At 35.3% G+C, this 26,212-nt stretch overlaps 2 protein-coding genes and 3 long non-coding RNA genes across 6 annotated transcripts in view; 2 read left to right on the plus strand and 3 right to left on the minus strand.

Annotated features, from left to right (window-relative positions):
• LOC130052540 (uncharacterized) overlaps positions 1 to 651 on the minus strand; it is a 5,694-nt gene extending 5,043 nt beyond the window's left edge. Inside the window, exons 1-2 of the long non-coding RNA XR_008800877.1 lie at positions 531 to 651; positions 263 to 323 (exon numbers count right to left, since the gene is read on the minus strand). This is a non-coding gene — a long non-coding RNA (uncharacterized LOC130052540). The remainder of the gene's footprint in view (positions 1 to 262; positions 324 to 530) is intronic.
• LOC130052541 (uncharacterized) overlaps positions 1 to 901 on the minus strand; it is a 10,568-nt gene extending 9,667 nt beyond the window's left edge. The window contains exon 1 of the long non-coding RNA XR_008800879.1: positions 745 to 901. This is a non-coding gene — a long non-coding RNA (uncharacterized LOC130052541). The remainder of the gene's footprint in view (positions 1 to 744) is intronic.
• On the plus strand, positions 901 to 1,994 carry LOC130052542 (uncharacterized). The gene is made up of 2 exons (XR_008800880.1): positions 901 to 1,449; positions 1,578 to 1,994. It is a non-coding gene; the product is annotated as an uncharacterized LOC130052542 (long non-coding RNA).
• Positions 1,995 to 5,158: 3,164 nt separating this feature from the next.
• On the plus strand, positions 5,159 to 18,933 carry LOC125676048 (uncharacterized). Of its 2 annotated transcripts, XM_048913941.2 has the most exons (8): positions 5,160 to 5,369; positions 5,490 to 5,523; positions 8,718 to 8,864; positions 9,952 to 10,133; positions 10,970 to 11,088; positions 14,592 to 14,636; positions 16,232 to 16,342; positions 16,823 to 18,933. In XM_048913941.2, the coding sequence occupies exons 3-8, from the start codon at positions 8,743 to 8,745 to the stop codon at positions 16,916 to 16,918; spliced, it is 675 nt and encodes a 224-aa protein (XP_048769898.1). In that variant the 5' UTR covers positions 5,160 to 5,369; positions 5,490 to 5,523; positions 8,718 to 8,742; the 3' UTR covers positions 16,919 to 18,933. The 2 variants fall into 2 exon arrangements, with proteins under 2 accessions (XP_048769897.1, XP_048769898.1); XM_048913940.2 differs by lacking the exon at positions 5,490 to 5,523 and having other exon boundaries at positions 5,159 to 5,369.
• Positions 18,934 to 23,372: 4,439 nt separating this feature from the next.
• LOC125675096 (uncharacterized) lies at positions 23,373 to 25,831 on the minus strand. The gene is made up of 3 exons (XM_048912588.2): positions 25,312 to 25,831; positions 24,281 to 24,424; positions 23,373 to 23,923 (listed from the first exon to the last, which is right to left on the minus strand). Exons 1-3 carry the CDS (start codon positions 25,502 to 25,504, stop codon positions 23,760 to 23,762), a joined length of 501 nt encoding a protein of 166 aa, XP_048768545.2. The 5' UTR covers positions 25,505 to 25,831; the 3' UTR covers positions 23,373 to 23,759.
• Positions 25,832 to 26,212: the final 381 nt, after the last annotated feature.

Raw genomic sequence — 26,212 nt, forward strand, 5'->3', positions numbered from 1 at the left:
GTTTGTAAATACTCATCATGCACAGGAAAATATGAATGAAATTGAAAGCTCTTCAAAATGGAATAAACAAACAGGAAAAAGAACAGATTTAGCTACCTAGGGGCCCATCATCAAGAGTATACATGCATAAATACTGTAATAAGAGAATATGTATATGTACTTGCAGTTTCATACATTTGAAGTATACATTTTAAATTTTTTACTGAGAAGTAAATTAATAAAATGGAGATCAGGACTGCTAAATGTGAAAATTGCATCTCACCTACATGTAGATTGATTTAAGGAGTTCCTTCTTCATACAAATAGAAAAAATGCGATATTTTCTACAACAAAAAAAGTAAATATAAGAACAGATATCAAATGCAAATCCCCTCTGCATATAGACTAGATACAGCTACATCTATGCATGTTCATTTTCATGAATTCTTGCACATTATTACACTTATAATTTGTGACACTGTATTACACAATCTCCTCTAAAACTAATATATCATCAATAAGTTTTAAAATAATCGTCAAATACAGCTTACCTTGTCTGTAGAGGGCTCGAGAGAATTAAATTGAGAATAGCGCGCGGCTATAGCGAAAGTAGGGCTCGACGTTCTTGCAACCGGAAATACGGTAAAGGTTATTGCCCCTACGCACGAGTTATTGTTCTTTGCAGGAGACGGCTTATATAACGGAAGTTTGATAGTGTGTGAGTTGAACTTTTGAATACAAATTTATGGCATTTTTTTCACTCACCAAACGAAACTATGATTTCGTTGTCCAAGTTGAATGCATCCACCAACTTCCTCTTCTTGCAAGAAACTTTGTTTAGCCTCTCAATGACTGTATAAACAGTATTTAATCTCTCAGCATGCAGCACTCGGACATTACGATGCATCAATCAACAACTTTGTTTACGTATCGCATCTATGTACATGGATTGGTGGTTGGTTTAACATTTCGATTAGCAAAAAGTTTCACACATATGAAACATTTGATCTACCATTATTACAGACATTGACGTATACTTATGTGGTATGTGCATATTTTCTGTAGGCGAGTCAGTCACAGCAACAAAACACTTTCGGAACCCCTTTTTGTTTTTCGACTATTCTATGACGGAGTAAGGAATTCCGGAAAATGAATTCACGTGAAAATACACAATTTTTACTGATGACGTGGTTGCTATCCGTCGCTACCTTAATGTAGTTATTAGATTCTCAGACATTTCCAACATGACCATGGTGTATTTTGAATTTTTTTTTTACTGTTATCAAATTACATCTTCGTTTAAGTTCCCAACGACGACAATTGCTACTGTAAAAATATTCATTCGCTATCTCCTTCAAATTGAACCAATATAACAGATCTATACATGAATCACCAATCTTTGCTTACGACAGATGTAACGTTGACTGTTCGTATCCAGGATATATAAGGCCATTTTGACCTATAAAACACGTGAGAAATTATCATCATTTCATAATCCTCTGTAACAATATAAATTCGACGTTTCCTGAATTCAATTAACCCGCTTACATATTCCCTAATTCTAAACTCTGTTATATAGATTTTCTCCTTTGTTTCAGGTATCAAGCCCTAGAACTTCATTCCATGAGATGGGTACACTTCGAATGTGCGAAATTGGTGGTGAGGAATTCAAGACCAATTCTGAATTTCGTAGGCATGTAAAAAGGAAACATCAATCAGAGAAATTGTCTTCGTTTGTGACCAGTGCAACACACGCTTTTGCACATTATAAAAGAAACATGAAGTAAAAAAATTACATTGTTTTCTGAATACACGAAGTGCATACATATACCATGGCAGCCGTTTTATATATCCGTTTATGTACATTATGAAACGATTATTTTTACGGTATTATGCTTTGTTTTACAGAGATACTACTAATCTTTTGCACTGCATTTTACACATGTTGATTTGTTATTTCATTGAACCAGAAGTGTTCTTAATTTTTACTTGTTATTAAATATATTTCAATGTTATTGCGTTTGTATTGAACTGATAACAACTAGTGAAAAATTTGTAATGAAGAGTAACCTCTCATCTGAGCAGCAAATATTGAAGAAAAACCTGCTTTTCATTTAGGTTCATATGTCAGCTACAGGAGTGATATTGTGAATTTCTGAGAAAATATCCTTTTTATTTTCTTTCATCAGTATATGCACTCTAAGGTTGAATTCAATGTAATTAAAAGATACGAAAGGTTTTTAAATACAAAAATACTGATATTTACTGCATTCCAACAAACACTTTTACCGTAAGTAATTATCCTTGTAAGTGAGTTGGCCTCGATATCTTGCACGACATATGCACTCAAGATTATTAGAATTAAAATGATAGGGAAATTTTTCAAAAGATAATAAATCCCGCTTTAACAATCAAAACTGGTTCCAGCAGAAGCATACATATGAAAGGAACAAGTGCATGTGGACAGATGATTAAGTATTGAAAACATGAACATCTCAACATCTTATAGTCTTTATTGTCATTGAACAGCTTTGTGAAATGTAAACCATCATGCCTGAAGAGATTATTATACGTCAAACCATGCTCAGTTTTAATAATTCCATGCAGATATCACAAATGTTAAGTGGTTGGAAATCGAACATGGTCTACATGTGTATATACAATATAAATGTATTTGCTTCTGCAAAATGAAGACTTTTCAACATGTTGATCTTCGAGAACAAGGCTCCTTCTAACGTGTGGCAGAACTTTAGATTCATGTGCGCGGTGAAATTCTCAAACACTTAAAGATTTTTGAGCTGTCTCGTCCGGCTTACTGATAGTTCCTTGCTCCACGTGCTCTTTTAGGTTTGTCAAAACCATGGTTTTAGTAGGAGACATAACATAGAACACACTTCATTCACTTGCAACTTTTAAGCTTAAGGAAGTCTGCTCCTGACTGGATCTGTAAGAAAAAAAATGCATGTATTTAAGAAAGGGTCCAATCCTGAACCAAAATCGAGGTCCAATCCGGCACGTTTATCGTGGAAACGACCACAGTCCAATCCTGCACATTAGCAAATGTTCAAGTCAAAATATCTATCTAACCAAGGCAATTTAAGGGACAAATCGCATACACTGGTTCAAGTTTTCATCAAAAGATATGTGCAGAGTCTATTTTACCGAAAGTATCTTTCTTAAAATGCATGAAAACATGATTAGAAACATCTTCGCCCGCTTCGAATTCTATCGAGGCAACATCGTCAACTTCGATCAATGAATTTAGAGTTGTACGTGTACATGAGTAAGAATTCCAACAACCAATCAACTTAATGATGCCTCCCTGGCCAGGCAGTATTTTAAATTCATAAATTCGTCGTCTAATAAGTCGGTAAAATGAAGAGTTTTAAGAGCCTACCTTTGTTTGGAAATGCTGTCTGCCATCTTGTTTTGTCCAATCCTGCACACGATCATGACAGTGAGGATATGTACAACAATATTTGAAAGTTGAAAGTTTTCAAATTTACTTTATTTTGTCAAAAAATACAGTTTTAGTAGAAGATAATGTGGGGAAAAATTAAAACTCCTGCTGGAATCGAACGTGTGACCAACAGTCATGCTAACCTACTGAGCTACTCTGCTACGTATCTAAATTGAAAAAAGAAAAGTCAAATATTGGTGACATTAATTTTTTCCTCTATGTTTTTAAAGAAAATCAGCCATTATGATGATGTAGAGTACCTCCTTAACTATGGATATGAAGAATTGCTGCTTATTAGGTTAGAACTCTCTTCCTGATAGAGATCAAACTTAGTATGGACTGGTAGATAACTCATATTTTGACGTCGGGAGAAGTTGACTTCACAATATTGTCTAAAAATCTTAACAAGCGCAAAATAAAAAAAATCAAAGCTCTAAATTCCGAAATCTTGATAGTATCTTGCTTAACGTCTTGCTCGAGAATTTTTCACTCATATGGAGACGTCACCAAGACCGGTGAAGGGCTTCAAATTTAGGCCTATGCTCGGCGCTTACGGCCATTGAGCAGTGAGGGTTCTTTAGCGTGCCACACCTATTGTGACACGGGTCATCCGTTTTTAAGGTCATCTCCGAGGACCCGTGACATTCACACCTGATGCCGAGCGTCTGGCGATGGAACTGTCACTACCTGTTTTTTATCGACTTGGGTCTGTCGCGGCCGGGATTCGAACCCCGGCCTACCGTACGCGGGGCGAACGCTCTAACCTCTCGTGTGCCAATTCAAATTTTGAAAGGGTTTTGTAGGGACTATATTTTGTGGCGGAAGGATTGATTAATCAAAAACTTCTAAATCTGCATGATATTACAGTTTCTGGTTCATCTAATATATCTTCTAATTTTATACTCCTATACGTGTATTTAGGTTTTAGAATTTATTTTACACAAGTAGTTGAGACTTGGAACTATAAATCAAATGTTGTACATGTAATTTGTTACTTTGGTTGTTGTATTTTTCCAAATAGAACAACTGCTTCTTAAAAAAGTTTAAATTAATTTACTCGAAATTTTGTATAAAAATTCATTATTTTCGCCAATAATTTAAAAAATTTGGTCTCCAGTCCCACTTTTTTCGTTCTATTTTAAGACAAGACCTTGAAAATTATGTGAAATTTTAGAAAATTGACATTACTCCTACTATATCTTTTTAAACTCTCATATTTGGTATCGTTAATTTTTTAACCGGCCGAAGCTGAAAGTAAATTTCCAGACATGAATTATGATGAACCGCTCTGAGGTTTGGTGAAGGCGTCAGTCCAAATATTCAGCCGAGCCGAATCTCAACCGAGTTTACCCAGTCAGAAGAGCTCTACTATTACTTTGTAGATATTTAAGGTTTAGTTTTTCTTTTTGTGACCTTAAAGTTAATTTTGTTCAACGTTGTTATTGTCGAGATATGACCAAGATAAAACTATGCAAGAACCGATCTGTGTTAGCGATGCTCACAAATGAAGGAAGCTCGATACATGTGAGCTTCACATGCCCTCTGTCTTGGGGGCCTATGACAGTGCCAAAGAAATCTTACGACATTCAAACTAACGTTCAACAATAAATAGTGGCTCAAATTTTGTCTTTAAAAAGCTATAAATGTCCAACAAAATCAAATTTGTGACAGGCCTAAATAAAAGCTGTATTTAGGAGGCTCCGAAAAGGGAACCAGTTAAATTTACGACAACCAGAAAATAGTCGATGTCAACAATATCGTGGCATTTCATGATTTGTTCCTGAATTTAGCAGTATTAAGATTGAAAGTTACAGTTTAGTCCAAACTTATTTGTTACCGACGACTTTGTTGATTATGGAAGACTAACAAAATTGGAAAACCGAGGATATTATCCGGTCAATTTCAATAAGACGGAGGGAAATTTGAACAGGTTAGAGAAATTCTTGCATAACTGATACGTGATCAATGCTTGTGAATGATTGATGAGTCTAGAGGTATGATAATGTTGTTTTAAGTCGTATTTCAGCTTATTTAATCTTTTTCTTTTAAGCGCAACACATCGGCGATACCAGACTCGAAGACAAGTAAAACTACATGACTATAGTTAGAAATACGGTGCCTGGAATCTGTGCAATACCCCCAAAAAAGTGCTATACCCAGAAAAAAGTACACTATACCCAATACTGCGATAATATACACAGGATATCCTCTTAGATGGGTTGAGAAATGGTTATCTGGAAAAAATGGTACACTGAATTGGTACCGTTACCGTTATACAGCCAATTCATAGAAAAATCCAATACATCCGGCGCCATTTGCCGGCGCCATTGCTTGTGACGTATTATAAGGTATACCACGCCCGATCAAATTAAAGACGATGATGTAGTTTAAATGTTGGTGGGTTTTTCTAAGTTTATAAATTCAAGTATATGTATAATTTTTTATTTTTTAATGTAAGATGATGCCCCATCACCTGTCATTTTGTCACGAAAATGAATTCAATGGATTTTTAATTTTTTTTTTTTTATATTAAATATCATGAATTTAACACCAGTATTTAATTATTTCAAACACTTAACACTTTTTAATCTCAAAAGCAGGCATGAGTATGTAATTTAAGTTATTAAATAATTTTTTTGCAAGACAAAATTTCTTCCTTACAAATTGTTTACACTATAAGCTATGTATATTGCATATTTACGGGGGGGGGGGGGGGGGGGGGGGGGATGCACCACAGGTTAAACAAGCAATTAATTATAACAATGAAAATAAATAACAATCATTCGGAGGTACTGATACTGGCAAAGTTAACACTTCTGCACTGCACACATCTATAATTACATTTATACATGAAATACTAATTTTTTATGTTAATATAATGTTACAAATGTGTTTTTTTTTTTCAATTATGAATCTCATATGGTCTTTTAAAATTCTCTAAATATTTAATTTTTTGTTTTGTTGTAATGGTTTTTGTTGGCATCCTCTTTTTCCCAAACAAGGATATCGTAATGAAATATATAATCTTAATGATTTTTATATGAAACGGATTGTTTTATTTTTAAAAAAATCATAATTATGTAATATTGAAATATTTTTTATAGTATTAAGTGTTTATATTCCTATCTCTTTTCATCTATTGATCTGTTCTTTTTATGGTCAAGGTCCTAAAATATTTCATTGCTTCATTTTAAAAACAAACTAAAGATGTTTCGTGTGTTTTTAATTTTTGTCTCTCGTATTTATAGTTTTGGTCCTTTGGTTTTGATATTTTTATCTAACATGAGCAGAAAATGACATGACAATGAAATTCTTGTTTGTAAATGTAAAACTAAAGATGTTTTAAATTTTTGTCTCTTATGTTTTTGATAGTTTGGTTTCCTTTGGTTTCAATATTTTTTATTTAACATAAGCAAAAAATAAATTATAAATGTAAATTTACAGATGTTTTATGTGTTTTAAGTTTTTGTATGTTGTGTTCTTCATGATTTTGGTCCTTTTTTCTTTAAATTTTTCATTTTAAAAAAAAGAAATTATGGCTCTACAGAAAGGAGGCCTCCACGTGGCTAGGGCTGGGAACATATGGAAACTATGAATGTTTAAATAAATTTCAAATTCATGTTTTCCTTATGGCTAACTTCCTTATTTATATTAGTGTGTATGTGTGTGTATTTGTGTGCATTTGTCTTGCAAGAAAATTATTTAATCACTTAAATTACATACTCATGCCTGCCTTTGAGATTAAAAAGTGTTTGAAATAATTAAATACTGGTGTTAAATTCATGATATTTAATTTTAAAAAAAATCAAAAATCCATTGAATTCATTTTGGTGACAAAATGACAGGTGATGGGGCATCAACTTATATTAAAAAATAAAAAAATATACATATATTTGAATTTATAAACTTAGAAAAACCCACCATCATTTAAACTACATCATCGTCTTTAATTTGATCGGGCGTGGTATACCTTATAATACGTCAAAAGCAATGGCGCCGGCAAATAGTGCCGGATGTATTGGATTTTTCTATGAATTGGCTGTATAACGGTAACGGTACCAATTCAGTGTACCATTTTTTCCAGATGACCATTTCTCAACCCATCTAAGAGGATATCCTGTGTATATTATCGCAGTATTGGGTATAGTGTACTTTTTTCTGGGTATAGCACTTTTTGGGGGGTATTGCACAGATTCCAGTAACCCTTAGAAATAAATAATTTTGTAGTCTTTGTTTATGTTTCAGTTTTAAGATACATCATTTCTATAGACATGGTACTAGCTCTACATCAAGCCATTTTAGTCTCCTTATTTTATTGTTCTCTTCTCTCTACTCATATGTCACTATCAATAAAATTGAAGGCATTGCGAAAACAAAACATTGGTATATGGCTTATGTATATGGCGGTCAGACGAATTGCCATTGGCTAGTTATCTCAGTTGGTAGAGCACCTGACTAGATATTCAGGGGGCCTGGGTGATGTGGTGGTCAGACTGGTTCGATTGCCGGTGGCCAGATAGCTCAGTTGGTAAAGCTCTTGACTACAGATTTATGGAGGCCGAATTCGAATCTCAGTCTGGTTCGTTGCAATTTCTCCCTGTTGTATATCGGCTCAGGAACTGCCAGGTGAAAATGCTTGCTAGAGGATAAAGATCCTGGGTTGACATCTTCAAGGTTTGAAGAAATGTAAGGAGGGAGAAATGTGGTGGTCAGACGGGTTCCATCTCCGGTTTGCCAGATTGCTCCATTGGTAGAGTACCTGACTAGAGATTCAATGGGCTCGGGTTCGAATTCTGGTGTGGTCCATTGCATTTTGTCCCTTTCTGTTGCAGACATGAGTGTATGTGTTATAAATGGGTGTCTAGTGTGAGTAGTCTTTCATCACTGCTGAGGAATGTCGGAGTCATGGTGGGGTTTTCACGCTGTCTGGGAATGGTGGGCAGCCTATAAAACCCTACAGATTAAAACTTCTAACGCAATCAACATCTTACTAGAAGCATATTTCTCAAGATTTAACTTATGAACTTTAAACACTGCCAAAATGATCAAATTTGTCCATTATACATATATTCGTTCATTCTGAAAATTGATTTCAGGACAATAATCTGCTTTATTGATAGAATACGTACCATGTGTTTGTAATGCATTACAGCAAAATCAAAATTTTGAAAAAGCAATGTATATTGCTAAAATATTTTAAACTCCAAATTTGAACTGTTTCATACATAAAGAAGAAATTTAGAATGATTTTCATATTGTATCCTTCATTTTGTTTCAGATGAATGGATTGGTAATAAAGCACAATGCCTATAGACCGAATAGCAGGTTTACAGCTGGGACTACTGTTGATGGCAGTTCCATTGCAGTACATAGTCTCTAGATATATGTCTACTAATGAATCTCAACGCAGCTATGCAATCAGAAAGTAAGATTGATTGATTGTTTGTATATTGTTTAACGTACGTCCCTCTCGAGAATATTTCACTCACATGGAGGTATCACCACTGCCGGTGAAGGGATGCAAAATGTCGTCCTATGCTCGGTGCTTATGGCCATTGAGCAGGGAGGGATCTTTATCGTGCTACACCTGCTGTGATACGGGACCTCGGTTTTTGCGGTCTCATCCGAACGACCGCCCCATTTAGTTGCCTCTTACGACAAGCAAGAGGGTGATGAGGACTGATCGTAACCCGGATGCCCACGGGAGTCAGTAAAATGAAAGAAGTCTTTCAAATGAAAAAGAATTTAATCAGTTTGATCAGTTTGGGTCTACAGTAGTACCAAAACCCCTAACCCTTGTACCATATATCTCCAAGACAAACAAATTTTTAATAAGTATCCAACACAGAGAAATTATCAATAAGTATATAAATATCTCCAACACAGACAAGTTACTAATAAGTATCTTCATCACAGACAAATTATCAGTAAGGATGGACACAGAATGTTCCAAATAATTATCAGGACCTTTTGAAATATGAACAACTGTATCATATATTTTTACATGATAATTCTAAACCACACCAGTTTTTCTAACACCTCTGTCAAAACATTTATCATTTGATACCAGTAGTGATAATTTATCATAAGAGATGTAAACAGCAGATATTGTCATATTTACAGTGTATGCATGTACATAGAGTTTAACATTACAACATTCCTTAAGGTTTCTTATAGAAATGTTTAGATTAGAAACCATTTATAAATACATCTATTTCACAGGTATTTTCCAAGTAAAAGTTTGTATAATGTATACAGGGTTATTTTCGCCCTGCGTAATTTTCGCTTCTCTACACTTGCTGACGGTTTCGCCCAGTTTTAGATTCATCCAGACACAGTTATGTAAAAGAGAGATAATAGAGCAAATAGTTTCGTTCAGTCTTATATTCACTCACTGACAACAAGGTCAAAGGGGGGCAAGAATAAAAAGGGGGCGAATGTTTCCCTCTCTACAGTATTTTTATTGATGGTCAGTAGCAAGCTATTAATTGAGCTATGTTTATGTCCTTTAGTTTATTCAACAATGCTGCTGGTTTTAAAGAGAGATATTTATCCTGGAAGTCCTGGCAGCAGTGGTGTATGAGTTTCATATTCAGTGAAGAACGGGGGAGCTACGCTGGACAAGATGATCTCAATGGGGAATCCCCTGCCATAGAAGTTCTGAGATATAAAGACCCGGAGGGATACTTTGGAGGTAACGTGGTTATTCATGGGAAGGCGACATTAAAGAAATAAATTCCAGTTTTGAAAAACACATCATGAGGGCATGAGCTGCAACGCTTTACCTAGTGTTAAATCTAAAGCAAACTAGCATGGCACCGTGCCATGTCCTTTTTGGCTGGTGCCATGTCCTTTTTGGCTGGCGCCATGCCCTTTTTCCTCTAAATTTTAAAAAAAAATATTTGTTAATATATGCGCATTTTGTTCTTTATTTCACAAGGTTGATTGAAAAGTTTAAAATCAAGGCAGCAGGTATTAACTTTTAAAGAGGCTAAATGATTATTCTATTACTATCATAGTATGATACAATGAAAGTGCCCCGAAATTGTCTTACTGCAACAAAAAGTTCCCTTTTGAACATATGATATGTGTGCCCTCTCTAGATCCTAGATTTAACACTAGCTTTACCCCAACATACTTCATGAAACATATTAGTGCTTCATGAGCAGTACGCCGGCATGAAGTGTTGCAGTTCATATCCTTATGTATTTTGAAAAATTTGAAATTTATTTTTTATGTTTCACATACTTTTATTTCTGTAAGAATTCTCAGCCGTTAGAATAGATATGCTATATTTTTCAATATTCATAAGCACATATTGCTCCCATCAACATTCATTTTTGGGAATATTTACAAATATTTACATTTCTAATGTTTTTGCCTTTGATGTTTTTTTTAAAAATTGTAATGATAGTCGTTTTCTCATGAATACGCTTCAGTTCTTTATGCATCAATTTATGTTAAATGGTATGTTCTAAGTCTTTTATTATATAATACAGCCTCTGAGTTGAACTAAACTGTCAATTTCAGCTTCAACAGATCCCCGAAGTCCAAGGCCACCTGAGGTCAAGTATAGAGTGGGTCAAGTGATACGACACAAAATCTGGGGTTACCGAGGGGTAATCGTGGCGTGGGACCCACAGGCCAGGGTAAGTAACTCTGTGATTACATTTCAATTTTGACTGCAGAAATAGGGTACATAAACATGTATGTGTTTAAAATGAGAAACGAGAAACAACGAAATGTGGTACAAAAAAAAATAATGATGATGTTAATGACCTGGACACACCAGAGGTTTCTGATCTATAGAAAATGATTGATGCGTCATCATGACAGTGACTATGATAAATTATTACACTGTCTTTAAATTTATCAACGATTTTATCAGTGACTTGGGAAATGTCCCCTACAGATGGAAGGCATGTACATGTAGAACCCATGTAACCCTATTGTTTGTTTATGCAAAAAATTTACTTTGAAAATACATGCCAACTTTTAAAAATCCCCATGGGGGATTTTGCGCGCGACGACCTTTTTTTCAAAGCTCAAAATTCACGACATTTTACCATGAAAATAAATATTTGTCTTTTCAAATAAAATATCAATCTAATCATTAATCATACACAACATCAAGTGTGCTTGACCATTAACTTTAACAAAACTATATATTAAAAAAAAACTTTGAAAGATATACATATTAGATATTTTATTAAAATCATCTATTCAGCAAAAAATCCTCTCCAACAAGAAGTCACATACATATTATCAAATAATACTTAAAGTTGCATCCTTTTACACCATATACACATTGACTGGTCTATATATCAAAATTTAAATTAAAGCACATGCATTTAGGTATGACTACAAAGGCAATCTTGCTTGTCTGTAAACATGGGCTTGCAGAGTCTGGTGGAACAATGTGCATTGCAACCAGAAAAGGAGGGGTCTGCCCTGCTATGAAGTTTGCGAACACAACCTTTGCACCCATGACATCTGAAATAATTACCAGGAAAAAAACACATCAAAATACACGTTTTTACTTGTAAATGAAGGCTACTTGCTAATATAAAAATTCAGTACAGACTTCTGCGAATTATGCATCACAAAGTCTATTGAATACTACAATATATAGACTATATAATACATCGCTATAGAGAGATAGATTCGGATAGCCTATATTATTATAGTTGGGAAAAAATATATTATATATGACGTACCTTATTGCATATTTTGGATGCTGTCAGCGAGAGGCAAAAATCGGGAATGTCCGATTGTTTGGTGGTGACACTATCATTGTTGTCATTCACGTTTGTGTTAAGGATATGTCAATTTGAAATCCGTCTTCCCGATTAATTACTATCAAAACATGCTTCGCACTGTCCAATAAGCACCCCGACACAGGCAGACCAGGTAAATTACACCACCCCGATACCCAATCTCTACCCAGAGTTGTCGTTCCTTGCTCTCACTTACACCTCTGTTAACGTCCAAAATAAGCAATGTAATTCCACATGTAAATTCACTTTTTTTTTTACGACTAATAAAACTAAGAACTATTTTATAAAATATTGGGAAAATGTAGGACAAGAAACTATTTGTAGATTTTTTTCCATTACTATATATTCTTCATGTACCTATGTATAGGCCTGGTGCAATAGAACTACCCAATATTCACGTTTCAACCCAAATCAATGCTTCTTGTGTTACAAAAAGACTTGACATCTGCTCAATATTTATTTATTTACGTATATTTTTGTAACTGAAGTCAAAACCATACTTTATTTGAGTATATGTGCCATTTTACAAAAATCTTGTAAAACCCTTGAGACGTTGACAGAGGTGTAAGTGAGTGTAAGGAACGATAACTCTGGGTAGAGATTGCCCGATACCATGCGACACAGGTAAACAGCAATGGCTGACTATTGTCCCGATTTCTGATTGGCCATTTCAGAAATGACGCGGGATTTCAAATTACGGTTGGAAATGGGGGTTTGTTGTCATAAAATGGGAGATATTTTTAGAAAATCGGGATTTCGGGGTATTTTTGCAATCCTGATCAGGATATCAGGATTTGCCTTTTCAACTGCTTCAAATCGGGAGAATCCCGCACAAATCGGGAAAGTTGGCATGTATGTGTATTTTTGTAGAAATCTTACAAGAAAACAAAGATCTGTTATAGGTGGAGCTGTTTTTGTTTGAATTAGTGTAGGTCATTTGAATGGTCAAAATAGGTTCTTTCAAAGTACACTTTGATAGAGAGCAAAGTCATCTCATAACTGACCATTAGACACTAAGCATTGATTTTCATTGTTCAATTTACTTCATCAATTCTGAACTGCCCCTGAAAATGGTGCATGATGGAAGTAAATTAAAAAAAAAAATCAATATACTGACCTATGTGTTCTGTAGGTGAGCCTATTGATATACAGATCTATGTGTTCTGTAGGTGAGCCTATTGATATACAGACCTATGTGTTCTGTAGGTGAGCCTATTGATATACAGATTTATGTGTTCTGTAGGTGAGCCTATTGATATACAGATTTATGTGTTCTGTAGGTGAGCCTATTTATATACAGACATGTGTGTTCTGTAGGTGAGCCTATTTATATACAGACATGTGTGTTCTGTAGGTGAGCCTATTTATATACAGATTTATGTGTTCTGTAAGTGAGCCTATATTGATTTACAGATCTATGTGTTCTGTAGGTGAGCCTATTGATATACAGATTTATGTGTTCTGTAGGTGAGCCTATTGCTATACAGATTTATGTGTTCTGTAGGTGAGCGTATATTGATTTACAGATCTATGTGTTCTGTAGGTGAGCCTATTTATATACAGACATGTGTGTTCTGTAGGTGAGCCTATTGATATACAGATCTATGTGTTCTGTGGGTGAGCCTATTGATATACAGACCTATGTGTTCTGTGGGTGAGCCTATTGATATACAGATTTATGTGTTCTGTAGGTGAGCCTATTGATATAGATTGAAATTAAATATGACCTTAGTTTAGATGTTTTCTTCTCTCTCATTCTCAGTTATCTAACAAAAGCACAAGCTGTCCCCTTTTGATGAAACTCATTTTTGTTTGTACAAATGCATCTTGTTTTGTTTCTTGTTCCATGTTTGACTCGCAGAAATAAAAGCTTACTGTTATGAAAATCTCTGAAGGGTGTGCACTGGTCATGCATCAGAGATTTTCTGCACTGGCAAGCAACACTTCTCTGATTAAGGAAGAATGACACATAGTGGCCGACTTCATTTTGAAACAGGAATGAAAATATGAATATCATCAATACACGTATATTCCTTTTAAATCGAATAGCCTATATACACTGTAGCTGGTCAGATTTTTAGGGTTACATGTCAACTACTGATCTGTAGATCACTGTAGTTAGAGTCTAGCAGGGGTTTTACTTTTTCAGGTTACTTTCTACTAAAACTGCATTTTTAAAACTAAATATGGGGAAAGTTTTCAGTTTCAGAATATTATTGTACTTTTTCTTCACTTTCCATCTGTATTAGATTTCTCAGGTGTGCTATCCCTCTTTCATATGACTCATTGTAAAAGTAGTTTTTCATAAAAATATTTCTTTATGGCTCTTTTGTGTATGCTGTTAATTCCCAGTGACCTTTTTCATCTACTGTCAGGCCCCTGAGAGCTGGATAGAACAGAACCACAGACAAGACAGACCAGTAAGTAACGAATTCTTTATCTACTTACAAAATACAATAAAACACGGTTATAGCGAACCTCCAGGGTCATCAAAAGTTTGTTATAGCAAAACTTTGTTATACAGTAAAACACAGTTATAGTGAACCTCCAAGGTCAGCAAAAGTTTGTTATAGCAAAACTTTGTTACACAGTAAAACACGGTTATAGCAAACCTCCAAGGTCAGCAAAAGTTTGTTATAGCAAAACTTTGTTATACAGTGAAACACAGTTATAGTGAACCTCCAGGGTCAGCAAAAGTTTGTTATAACCAAACTTTGTATTATCCAGTACAAATTTTGTTTATTTTCCTTCTCATAGGGAAATACAGTAAAACAAGGTTATAGTGAACCTCTAGGGCAGTGAGAGAAAGCTCGTTGTAACCATGTAAGGCCAAAAAAAATTAATTATTTGTTCTCAGGCCAGTTTTGTCAAAAATAAATGAGGGAGGGAGGCCTTTTTTTCCCCTTTTTACCTCATAAAAAACAGACGAGGGATTTCTTTTTTTTATTTTATTTCAAAACTCCATTTTTTTTTATCCATTGCTCAATACACATTGAAAGAAATTAAGAACATTATTTCCTTCTCTTCTTGTTTTCTCTTGCATTTTCTACATTCTTTCTTTTTGTGTGGCAATTGGTGATTAGCCCTTCAGCTTTCACAAGTGAGATAAGCCCCTCCAATTTGCTCAACTGTGTTATCTGCACAGTAAAAGCATATTGGAGGGAACATATACGATATATACCAGTTTGCTCTGGTTGTGTCAAAACCCAGTGAATCAGATAATGTGTTTTAATTCCTGTTACATGTGTATGTATACAAAATGGAGTTGACAGATGAAAACAACAATCTTATTTTTTATTGAAGTGTGCATAATTGCTGTAAGCCTATGTCATCTTTGTGTTTAAGTTGTAAATCACGTATCAAAACATGTCATTCAGATTTCAGCGTTTCTACTTTCGTTTTGATACGGTACTAAATTTTGCCGAGTTTGTTCAGTTTATTCCTGCACATACCGTCCTTTATCGTCTTTTGGGTGAGGCACATTATCGGTTATCTCTAGAAGTTGATCGTAAATCCCAAAACGTTCTCCTAAAATCGTCCGTCTGTTTTTTAGACAACCATGGCACGATTTGATTGCACGTGTCTGTATCATCCAGACGTTTGTCAAACATTTTACTGACGGGAGTCTCTAAAATGCGGTCAGGGTTTCCGGATTTTTTTAGCACCTTACGAGCGCATGAGAGAAATTTTATTTTATTCATTTAATGATAAAAATGGGTAATGCGCATTAAGAAAAGAGATGCGGGCGGGCCTGAGAACTAAGTAATTAATTTTTTTAGGCCTAACCAAGATAAATTTTGTTCTTTTCCTCTCATAGGAAATAATTATCACTTTGCAATAATTAAGTTTGAATTCATTAAGTGTTTTCGTTATATTAGTGTTTTTACCTTAATAGATTCATCTTATGCAGGAAAACTTACCACCTGCTCAGTGATGCTTTAACATGCTTACCCACTGAACCTGTTCACTAAAGAGACGTGTGTACTTAATAAAACCTCCGACAATTGTATTTCAGAACTGGAGGACTCAGCCGAATTATGCCATCCTAGTGGACACCAGGGACAGAATGACACCTCAACTGACCTATGTTCCACAGGAAAACATTGATATCATATCCAATGTCAAGGTAATGTCAATATCAATGTGTTATCATATCCAATGTCAAGGTAATGTCAATATCAATGTGTTATCATATCCAATGTCAAGGTAATGTCAATATCAATGTGTTTTTATTTATATATGTATACATGTAACATCAAGTTCAACATTGCTGTGTGTGTATATGTATGATGTCAACATCGCTGTAATAATATTTGTGTATTATCAATATGAGGACCCTCACATCACCGTGTTTATTAGTATATAATGTTAACACTGTTTATACAGTAAAACATGCTTGAATCAAAGTTCTGGGGGACATTTAACAATTTTGATAAACATAATTCATTATATTCAATAAGTTCATGATACATGTATGTTTTAAAACTAAAGGAAAATGAAAATTACTTCTAAGTGTGTGCAAGCAAGGCCTGAAAATGTATGTAAAGAACTTCTGGGGGATCAATAATCAGATTGTTAAATACAGAATTCCATCCTCTTTTTCTAGATAATGCATCCGGGGATAGAGAACTACTTTGAAGGGTTCGATGGTGCTCAGTATATACCTCGACCATGGTTGAAGACCGTGTTTCCGCATGACTGATCTTGTCATTTCGTAAAGCGTCCTGAGATTGCGTGATATTTTTGATGGAGAACATGTGTACATAAGAGGGGGGCGTGGGGATGATTTTAGATGTACATATAATGACGTTTGGTTTATTGTTGATTTTTTTTTTTTTGTTGAACAGAGATATGCTTATTTTTATAGACGATATTGTCATTCAATTGGTTTTTTAAAACATTCTCTGGACTTGGAGTATTTTATTAGTTAATCATTTCCTGCATTTTACCAGGTGATTCTCAGTTCTATACTACAGATGCAAGTGTTTTAGTGTGAATGTAGTTTCGATTTTATGAAATTCTTTTGTGTCAGGGTTCGAAGCTATTATTCGTAGCAATTTTGCAGAAATGGGACTGAGTGATTTGTAGTCGTTCGTGTTTTTCCTAAGGCCAGAAACAATTAATGTTTAGTTTCTCATGCACAGCTGCATTGCACTAAAAACTATAACATTGATAAATTTTATCAACATTTTAAAAAACAGTAAGTTTCTTTTCTTTTTTTAACCATTTTTAAATGCAGAAATGTTTTATGAAATCAAAAGTCCATTTGTGCTAAAATAATTGTTTTATGTATAATCTTATCTTTTCTAAAGTACAAGTGTTTGAAAATATTGTTTTTTATAGTGAGTGATTTAAAATAAGTGTACCAAACAATGGTATCGATAAAATGAAAAGAAACCTCTTTGCCTCATTAATCATTGGAATTTTTGGCTGAGAAACTAATGATTAATTTTTTTTGCCTATGTGCCAATCTGAGTTCTACTTTAGTCAGAGTGCCTATGCACTTGATTGTTATCTCTATATACAGAAATGTTAATGATTACAAGTTTGAAATGAACAAGATTACCATACTGTTGTGGTAGAAAATTGAATGATTGATTACTAATTAAGTAATTGATTACTAATTAATGGTGTATGTGCAATGTCATCCATGCCTGTTGTCTTTCAAATTAATTTATATATATGTAAATCTCAGACATGGCTGCTCAATAGTTGATTTACATGATAATTTTACGAAAGTTGTTTCCCTTTATAGGGTCAAGCTCAGGTTGATCAGCGAAATTCACTGTTTTCTGAATATAACCCTACCTACTTCTCAGGATAGTAAGTGAAAGGCATATTTTCATCCTGTATTATATAGAGTTTACTCCAGATATATTGAAATTCAGGGGACCAACCTAAATCCTTTATTATATCTGAAGATCAATACAATGTTGAGCTTTATAATTACTGTCAAAATAACAGATAGTTCAATGTAAGCGACTTCAATATAACAGATAGTTCAATATAAGCGACTTCAATGTAACAGATAGTTCAATGTAAGCGACTTCAATATAACAGATAGTTCAATATAGGCGACTTCAATGTAACAGATAGTTCAATGTAAGCGACTTCAATATAACAGACAGTTTAATGTAAGCAACTTCAATATAACAGATACATGTAGTTCAGTGTAAGCGACCTCAATATAACAGATAGTTCAATATAAGCGACTTCAATATAATAGGTAGTTCAATATAAACGACTTCAGTATAAGTGGAGTAGACTGTATATTGCCTGACACACTGACTATATTGATACAGTACAAGACTTTCGAAAAATCTTTGTTGTAATGTATTTACAGGTAAGATAGAAAAGACCATTTGGGAAAACAGAGAATTTACGCTGAAACAGTGAGATTTACTTCTGAGCGAGTTGTCTATTTTGACCTTTTGATGCAAGTTCAAAAACTAAAAGATTGTAGTCCTATCATTTGTAAATCCTATTGTTTGTTGATGATCTGCGTCTCCTAAGTCCCAACAAACGCAGATGAGTAAACAAGCTATGATATTTATCTAGATGTAAATTCTTTGCATTATGGATCACATTGATGAAGATTGTTCTCTGACGGTCATTTGTATACTTCCATCAGGGAACATGGCTGACAGATGTATCTCTGCATTACTGTATATCCTTGTCATTTAACTTGTTAAACATGACAATAAATAAGTAAACACAGTTGTGCTCCTTTTGATGTATTCCTCTACCAGTGTAAAACTGCATGGAAAATGGATATATGAAACGGAAATATTCATATCTAGTGATTAGTCATCCAATTACTTTGCTTAATACCACTCTGATTCCACGCACAAGTACTCTGAATTTGATTTTAGAAATATGCTGGTGTTCCTCATTGACAATATCTTCGTAGTCTTTGGTGATCAGGTCTTCCAACAGTCTGTTGGAATTCCAATGGGCACAAATTTTGCTTTTTTATTAGCTGACCTGTTTTTATTAGCTCACCTGAGCTGAAAGCCTGAGTGAGCTTTTCAGATCGCCTGTTGTCCTCCGTTTGTCCATCTGTCTGTAAACTTTTTATATCTTCGACTTCTTCTCCAGAACCACTGGGCCAATTATAACCAAACTTGGCCAAAAACATCCATTGGTGAAGGGATTTCAAGTGTTTACAAATGAAGGGCCATGCCCTCTTCAAAGGGGAGATAATCACAAAAGGGAAAAAAATAGGATGGGATCATTTAAAAATCTTCTCAAAAACCACTAGGCCAGAAGAGCTGTTTACATGAAAGCTTCCTTACATAATGCAGATTAATGTTTGGTAACACCATGGCCCCTGGGGGTATGATGGGGCCACTATAGGGGATCAAAGTTTTGCATACAAATATATGGGGAAAATCTTCTCAAGAACCACTGAGCTAGTAAAGCTGAGATTTACCTGAAGGCTTCCTGACAGTGCAGATTCAAGATTGTTAAAGTCATGGCTGCTGGGGGTAGTATGGGGCCACAATAGGGAATCAAAGTTTTATATACAAATATATAGGGAAAATCTTCTCAAGAACCACCGAGCCAGAAAAGCTGATATTTACATGAAGGCTTCCTGTCATAGTGCAGATTCCAGTTTGTTAAAACCATGGCCCCTGGGGGTATGATGGGGCCGTAATAGGGGATCAAAGTTTTACATATAAGTATTGGGAAAATCTTTAAAAATCTTCTCAAGAACCACTGAGCCAGAAGATTTACATGAATGCTTGCTGACATAATGCAGATTCAAGTACGTAAAAATCATGGCCCCTGAGGGTAAAATGGGGATCAAAGTTTTACATACCATTACAGAGATTTTTAAGAACCATTGGGCCAAAGAAGTTTACATTTGCACGAAAGCTTCCTGACATGGTACAGTTTGTAAAAAAAAACCCAAAAAACCCATGGTACTCAGGGGTAAGATGGGGCAACAGTAGGGGATCAAAGTTTTTACATACAAATGTATATCGAAAATCATTAAAAATCTTCTGAAGAATCACTGGGCCAGAAAAGTTTACATTTACATGAAAGCTTCCTGTCATAGTGCAGATTCAAGTTTAGTAAAATCATGCCCCCCCCCCCCCTCTCTCTCCCCCCCCCCCCCCCCCCTCTCTCTCTCTGCGAGTAAATTGGGGCCACAATAGGGATCAAAGTTTAATAAGCGGTTATATATAGTGTAACCGTTCTTGAATATGAATTTCACAAGATGGTTGTAGGGTAGTGAGTTCATTTATTTCATCAATCATACGGAGTAAAACATATACGAGATGAGATGTGATGACCCTAAAACAATGACAATATATAAACATACAAACAACACAAAGACAATACTAAGACATGATATTTCAACAATAACAAATACACAGAACATTCAATTAATACAAATTAATGTTTAGGCCATTAATTTATAGTTTACATTATTTCTGTGATTAAAATATAGTAATTAGATTAGGTCAATTATATGTACATTACATACCGGTTTATGGAACCGAGTTAGCCCCTTATACAGTGTTGGCTCAAAACTGGGCTTTATATATACTGACCTATTAAAACAGCAATTATAACAATATTCACAAACCCTTCTTATTTAAGGATACATGAATTAAAATAAAAACTTGCAATAGCTGAATAGATATTCATAACATTTAGCAGCTTCCATTCTTCTCTTTCATACAAGTTTGGCAATTGATTTAAAATATAACTTTTCTCATTCATTAATTACTTATATAGAATTAAATAAGTGATTTTATAGATTTTAAATAGCTTATTTTACTTACAGGTAAAGGTGTTGTATAGAACACCTATGTAAGACAAACTATTCTTCTCCTGGTCTATCAACTCACTAACTACTCACTTTGAAAAAAAGAATACCTGCAAGCACCCTGAAATTCCCGCCAGGGTCTACCATTGGCCAAAATACAAATAACCAGCCAATAGAAATTTAAACCCAGTACATTACCTATTAAAATGTACATACTTTCACCTAGGCTATTCAATACCCCAGACCTGGACTTAACCATTATAAGAAATAGGGGTGTTTAGGTTTATTTAAACACATACACACAAAACTGTAGTTAGTAGCGCTGCGCATGAATGAATGCAAGCATGAATGAATGAATGAGAATCTGGATTAAATCAAAGTATAATGTAAAATAATAAAACAAAAGTCCAACTATCAACTTTTTACATACAAATGTATATCGAAAATCATTAAAAATCTTCTGAAGAATCACTGGGCCAGAAAAGTTTACATTTACATGAAAGCTTCCTGTCATAGTGCAGATTCAAGTTTAGTAAAATCATGCCCCCCCCTCTCTCTCTCCCCCCCCCCCCCCTCTCTCTCTGCGAGTAAATTGGGGCCACAATAGGGATCAAAGTTTAATAAGCGGTTATATATAGGAAAAATCTATAGATATGAGCCAAGGTGACTCGGGTGATCGATGTGGCCCATTGGCTTCTTGTGTTCATATGAAACGGAATTGATTCAAAAACTTAAACATGAGAAGAACAAATCTCTTGCTGTTGCCTTCAATGCGACATTTAGATATATTGACGACGTTTTATCTATTAACAATAATAATTTTCATTCATATGTCGATTCTACTTTCGGAAGGTCAGTGGTCTCTTCCCAGGTACATTGTATCTGGGTTCTCTCTTCCACGAATAAAAACTGGGCGCCACCAGATAACTGAAAAATTGTTGAATGTGGCGGAAAACATCAATCAATGAATCATATGTCGATTCGATATATCCCCGTGAAGTCAAAATAAGACACCAAAAGAGTCGTCCAGTTCTGCTTCATACTGAGATATTTTATTGAAAGTAGATATTAATGGCAAACTAACAATTATAACCCAGCTTTATGATAAACGGGGTGATTTCAGCTTCTCCATCGTCAACTCCCCATATCTATGTAGTAATATTCCATTATCACCTGCATTTTGTGTTTATGTCTCTCAACTGATTTGATACTCAAGAGCTTGTTCTGTGTATGATCAGTTTTTAAATCGAGGCAGGCTATTGACAAACAAGATGATGTTGCAGGGATTTCAACAGTCTCGTTTAAAGTCAGCATTTTGCAAATTCTATGGTCGCGTTGTAACAATCTAGTTTGCCAATACAACCTATCATTGGGTCAAATGCTGTCTGACTTGTTTCATAAAGATTGTTAGGCCTAATTTTGACTACGGATAATATAGACTTCGCGGTAGATGTGAATGGTTGACAGGGAATGCTTACTCCTAGACACTGGTATATCCAGGGGTCCGTGTTTGCCCTTTAACTCTCTGTTTTGTATTGCTTGTGGGAGTTATGAGATTGATCACTGTTCGTTATCTTCACCTTTCACCAGTCACGTTGTTTATCACTACACCTTCACGAGCATTAGACACTCGGTTAACAAATCTCAAGATATAGGTAATAAAAAGTTTGTGACCTTAGTCTATTCTCGGTCAATGGCCAGGCTGCATTAAACTGCTAAAAGGTAGAAATCTATTTTAACACTCATTATTTAATTTGTTTATACACCGTTGCATGTTGCCAGTAAAAAAAAAAATAGAAATACTTAGGTATCGTTATATTGTCAGGTAGATTCGGGACTATTCATTTCCTAATATCCTCGAGGTTGAGTACATGTGTTTGTCCACAGAATTGATTTTAAAAATTGTAGACTCTTAGTATCCTAAACACCGTTCGCGGTAGCTCAGTGGTAGAGTGTTCGCTTCGTAACCGGAAAGTTATGAATTCGAGCCCCTTTCATGCAATGGCCGCATCAAACTAAGACGTGAACACATGTAGTGATTGCTCCTTTGCCAAATGCGCGGCATTTAGAAGTGAAAATCGCGGGCCTTTCGGATATATCCTTAAAAACAAAGGTCAAGTGTCGCGACAGGCGTTGGTACGTTAAAGGAACTCTCACTGCTTCGACCCTGAGCGCCAAGCATAGTTCCTTTTGTGGTACTTCGCCTGGGACGTAAACAAACAAACACAATCCTGAACACAAGTCTTACACTCCGCATGTGTCAGGAAAGGCGTGGCACACGGACACCTCTGGCCTGTTGGGATAAGGAAATATAATTTTTGCGGATATCAAAAGTAGAATTCTGGTGTAGTCGTTTAGAACAATAATAACACTAGGATTGTGAAGTTGATATGTTTTTATGAAAGCTCCCAAAACGATTAATTGAATTCTTCTAGAGGGATTCGGGTTTGTTTCAAATGAAGGACCATGCTCCCTTCCAAGAGGGGAGATAATTAGAATGATTCCAAGATCCCTCTAACGAGCTGATAAAATATATTTGTACCATGACTGCAACAGTTTCGCATAATTGGAATAGATAGGAAGTTTCTAAACCAATAATAAAAATGAAACACAAAAAAATTAATAAGAAATTGAAGACCAAGGATAGTATTTCAACACAAAATGATGTGCAAGCACCCTGTGCGATTTAAGTTTGATATGTTCATTCTGGTGTGGAGATGCTTCCTGTGGGTCTGAATTATAATCGCCATGCACAACTACGAATTCAGTCCCCTTTGGTTTTACCAACAAGAAGCACCGCACCTGTCCCTATCGAGGTCAGAATTCCTACAATGGCTAGGTAGAAGCAGAAACTCAGATCCTCCTTCTCGTAGTCTCGGTCTCGAAATTTGGCGGCAAATATCGTTACACAAAGAAAGATCATGATCCCTGAGGAAAAAAAGAAAATATACATGTATCTATCAAAATTGTATCAATTTACTTTGAAATACAGTGCACATTTTCGAAGAAGAAAAAAACCCACCATGTTGTTATAGATGTCTTGCATAAATTTTTATACAAAATAATGTTACAGTAAATCACACTTATAACAAACCTCCAGGGCTAGCGGGGGGGGGGGGGGGGGGGGGGGGTCATTGTAACCAACCTTCGTTATATCGAATATGATTTTTGTTATATTCCTCCGATGGGAAAATAAATATCACTTTCCAATAAGCGTAAATTCGTTGAAAAGTGTGTTGGTTACATGTGTGTTTTACTGTATATAATTATCTTTACATCACTTACCACTAGCAAACGCACTGCATATAATGGCTTTACGAAGCCATTCTTTGAGTTGCCATAAGAACATGTAAATGATGGCGAGGACCAGACTGGCGATAACACAGACGAGGGCTAAACAGCCAAAGGTCTGATAAACGTGTATCCACCCTGTAAACAAATCTCAAGGGGTTATTTTTCTTCAAAACGATCACACATGTTTAAGGTGGTTCAACAACACATTTATAACAAAGTTAAAGCAGTATATCAGTTCTAAATTTGAAAAATGTATTTTGTATACGGGAAAACAATAACGTGATTTTGCTTCATCCAGAACCTCTGAATGGGTTTTCTAACACAAAGTTTAATTACGAAAGTTTATGAGCCATGCTATCTTTTTTCTCTCTGTCATTTAAATAGTAAATCACAATTTAATTTTACATTTCTGACACCAAAATGACATCTACTTCATGTGATATTTGTACCATCTTAAAGTTAAAACTTGAATTTGTTGTGGAAGTAACTGCTCAAGACACAAAAGTAGCAGAAAAGCGAAGCACATGGTGGACTGGTTCTGTATGAGTACATTTAGAAATGAACCACTCTGCAATACAATCGGGGCGTGATGGAAAGGAAGGTTCATCTATCCCCCGCCCATTTCTCTTCCTGCTACCCACCCCTACTCTTCCTCCTACCCGCCCCTTCTTTTCCTCCTCCCAGCCCCTTCCTTTCTCTCTCCCCACCCCTCTCTTCCTTCTCTCGTCCTTTCCTCCCCCCCCGACCCTTCTCTCCCTCCTGTCCCCCTTCTCTCTCCTCTTCTCTTCCTCTCCGCCCCTCCCCTTCTCTTCCTCTCCGCCCCTTCTCTTCTTCCTCTCATCCTCATCCCCGCCTTCTCTTCCTCCCCGCCCCTTCATTTCCTCCGATCCGCCCCTTCTCTTACTCCTACCGACCCTTCTTGCTTCTTTCTCCCCACGCCTGCAAACATCATCATAACAATTCAGTCAACCAAATCGATCAGATATTCAGACGTAGTCAGATTAAAACCAGCCATTCGTTACCTGGGTTAGAACCGTTCACTTTATTCGAACACGTCTTGGTGATGAAATTCGACAGACAGGACAACCACAATCCTCCGTATATTTCCTGTGGACCCAGGTCTATGTAGTACCAGAACGGCGCGCAAAACGACACCATGTAACACACCGAGGTGACGATAGTGGCTAAAAATCCCGTGACTTTGTATAAACCCATCGTGAGAAATATACATATACTCCTGAGTAATTAAGTTGATTGTATTCTAAAATTCATTTTGAATGAATACAACCAGTTCACATAATAGATAGAAATTCCACAGTGCGGGATAAGAAATCTGGAGATAAACCTATTATTGCACAATGAAGTGGTCTTTCGTTATTTATCAGTTCACAATATATCAGCTTGCTGTATATCCATTATCAGTAAAGATGTCGATATGTAAACTACATACACGTGTTCCGCATGGTTTAATTTACTTTTTCATTTTCTGGAGAAATCCAACATCAGGCGTTCCACGGTCATAAAGTAAGAATATATAGACTTAAACCAAATCTATCAAGGTCAAGTAGTAGTAATACATATATACTCCATTAGGACCGAGATTACATTTTAGATATGATTCAAAATGTAAATAAAGTATACACATGTAATTATGCGATTTTCACAAGTCAGGGAATATGGTTATGATCGAAGCCGTAACTAAGTAATTATACGTAATTACCAATTACGTATACAATCATGTACAATTGATTACCTGTACAATTAATTACAGTATAATTAATACATGTACAATGCATTACGTGTACAATTAATTACAATACAATTAATTGCGTGCACGATTAATTACAGTATAATTAATTACAGTACAATTAATTACATGTACAATTAATTACATATACAATCAAATATATGCACTATGGTGTC

The sequence above is a fragment of the Ostrea edulis genome, chromosome 3, assembly GCF_947568905.1.
Source record: "Ostrea edulis chromosome 3, xbOstEdul1.1, whole genome shotgun sequence".
In the NCBI taxonomy this organism is placed as follows: domain Eukaryota; kingdom Metazoa; phylum Mollusca; class Bivalvia; order Ostreida; family Ostreidae; genus Ostrea; species Ostrea edulis.

Excerpts from the sequence above, each read along its gene's own strand:
- LOC125676048 (XM_048913940.2), top strand. The coding sequence starts at position 8,743 with ATGCCTATAGACCGAATAGCAGGTTTACAGCTGGGACTACTGTTGATG. Across the intron at positions 8,865-9,951 it reads CGCAGCTATGCAATCAGAAA|TTTATTCAACAATGCTGCTG; the intron begins GTAAGATTGATT and ends TATGTCCTTTAG. Across the intron at positions 10,134-10,969 it reads CCCGGAGGGATACTTTGGAG|CTTCAACAGATCCCCGAAGT; the intron begins GTAACGTGGTTA and ends TGTCAATTTCAG.
- LOC125675096 (XM_048912588.2), bottom strand. The coding sequence starts at position 25,504 with ATGGGTTTATACAAAGTCACGGGATTTTTAGCCACTATCGTCACCTCG. Across the intron at positions 24,425-25,311 it reads AGTGAACGGTTCTAACCCAG|GGTGGATACACGTTTATCAG; the intron begins GTAACGAATGGC and ends ATTTGTTTACAG. Across the intron at positions 23,924-24,280 it reads ATGCAGTGCGTTTGCTAGTG|GGATCATGATCTTTCTTTGT; the intron begins GTAAGTGATGTA and ends TTTTTTCCTCAG.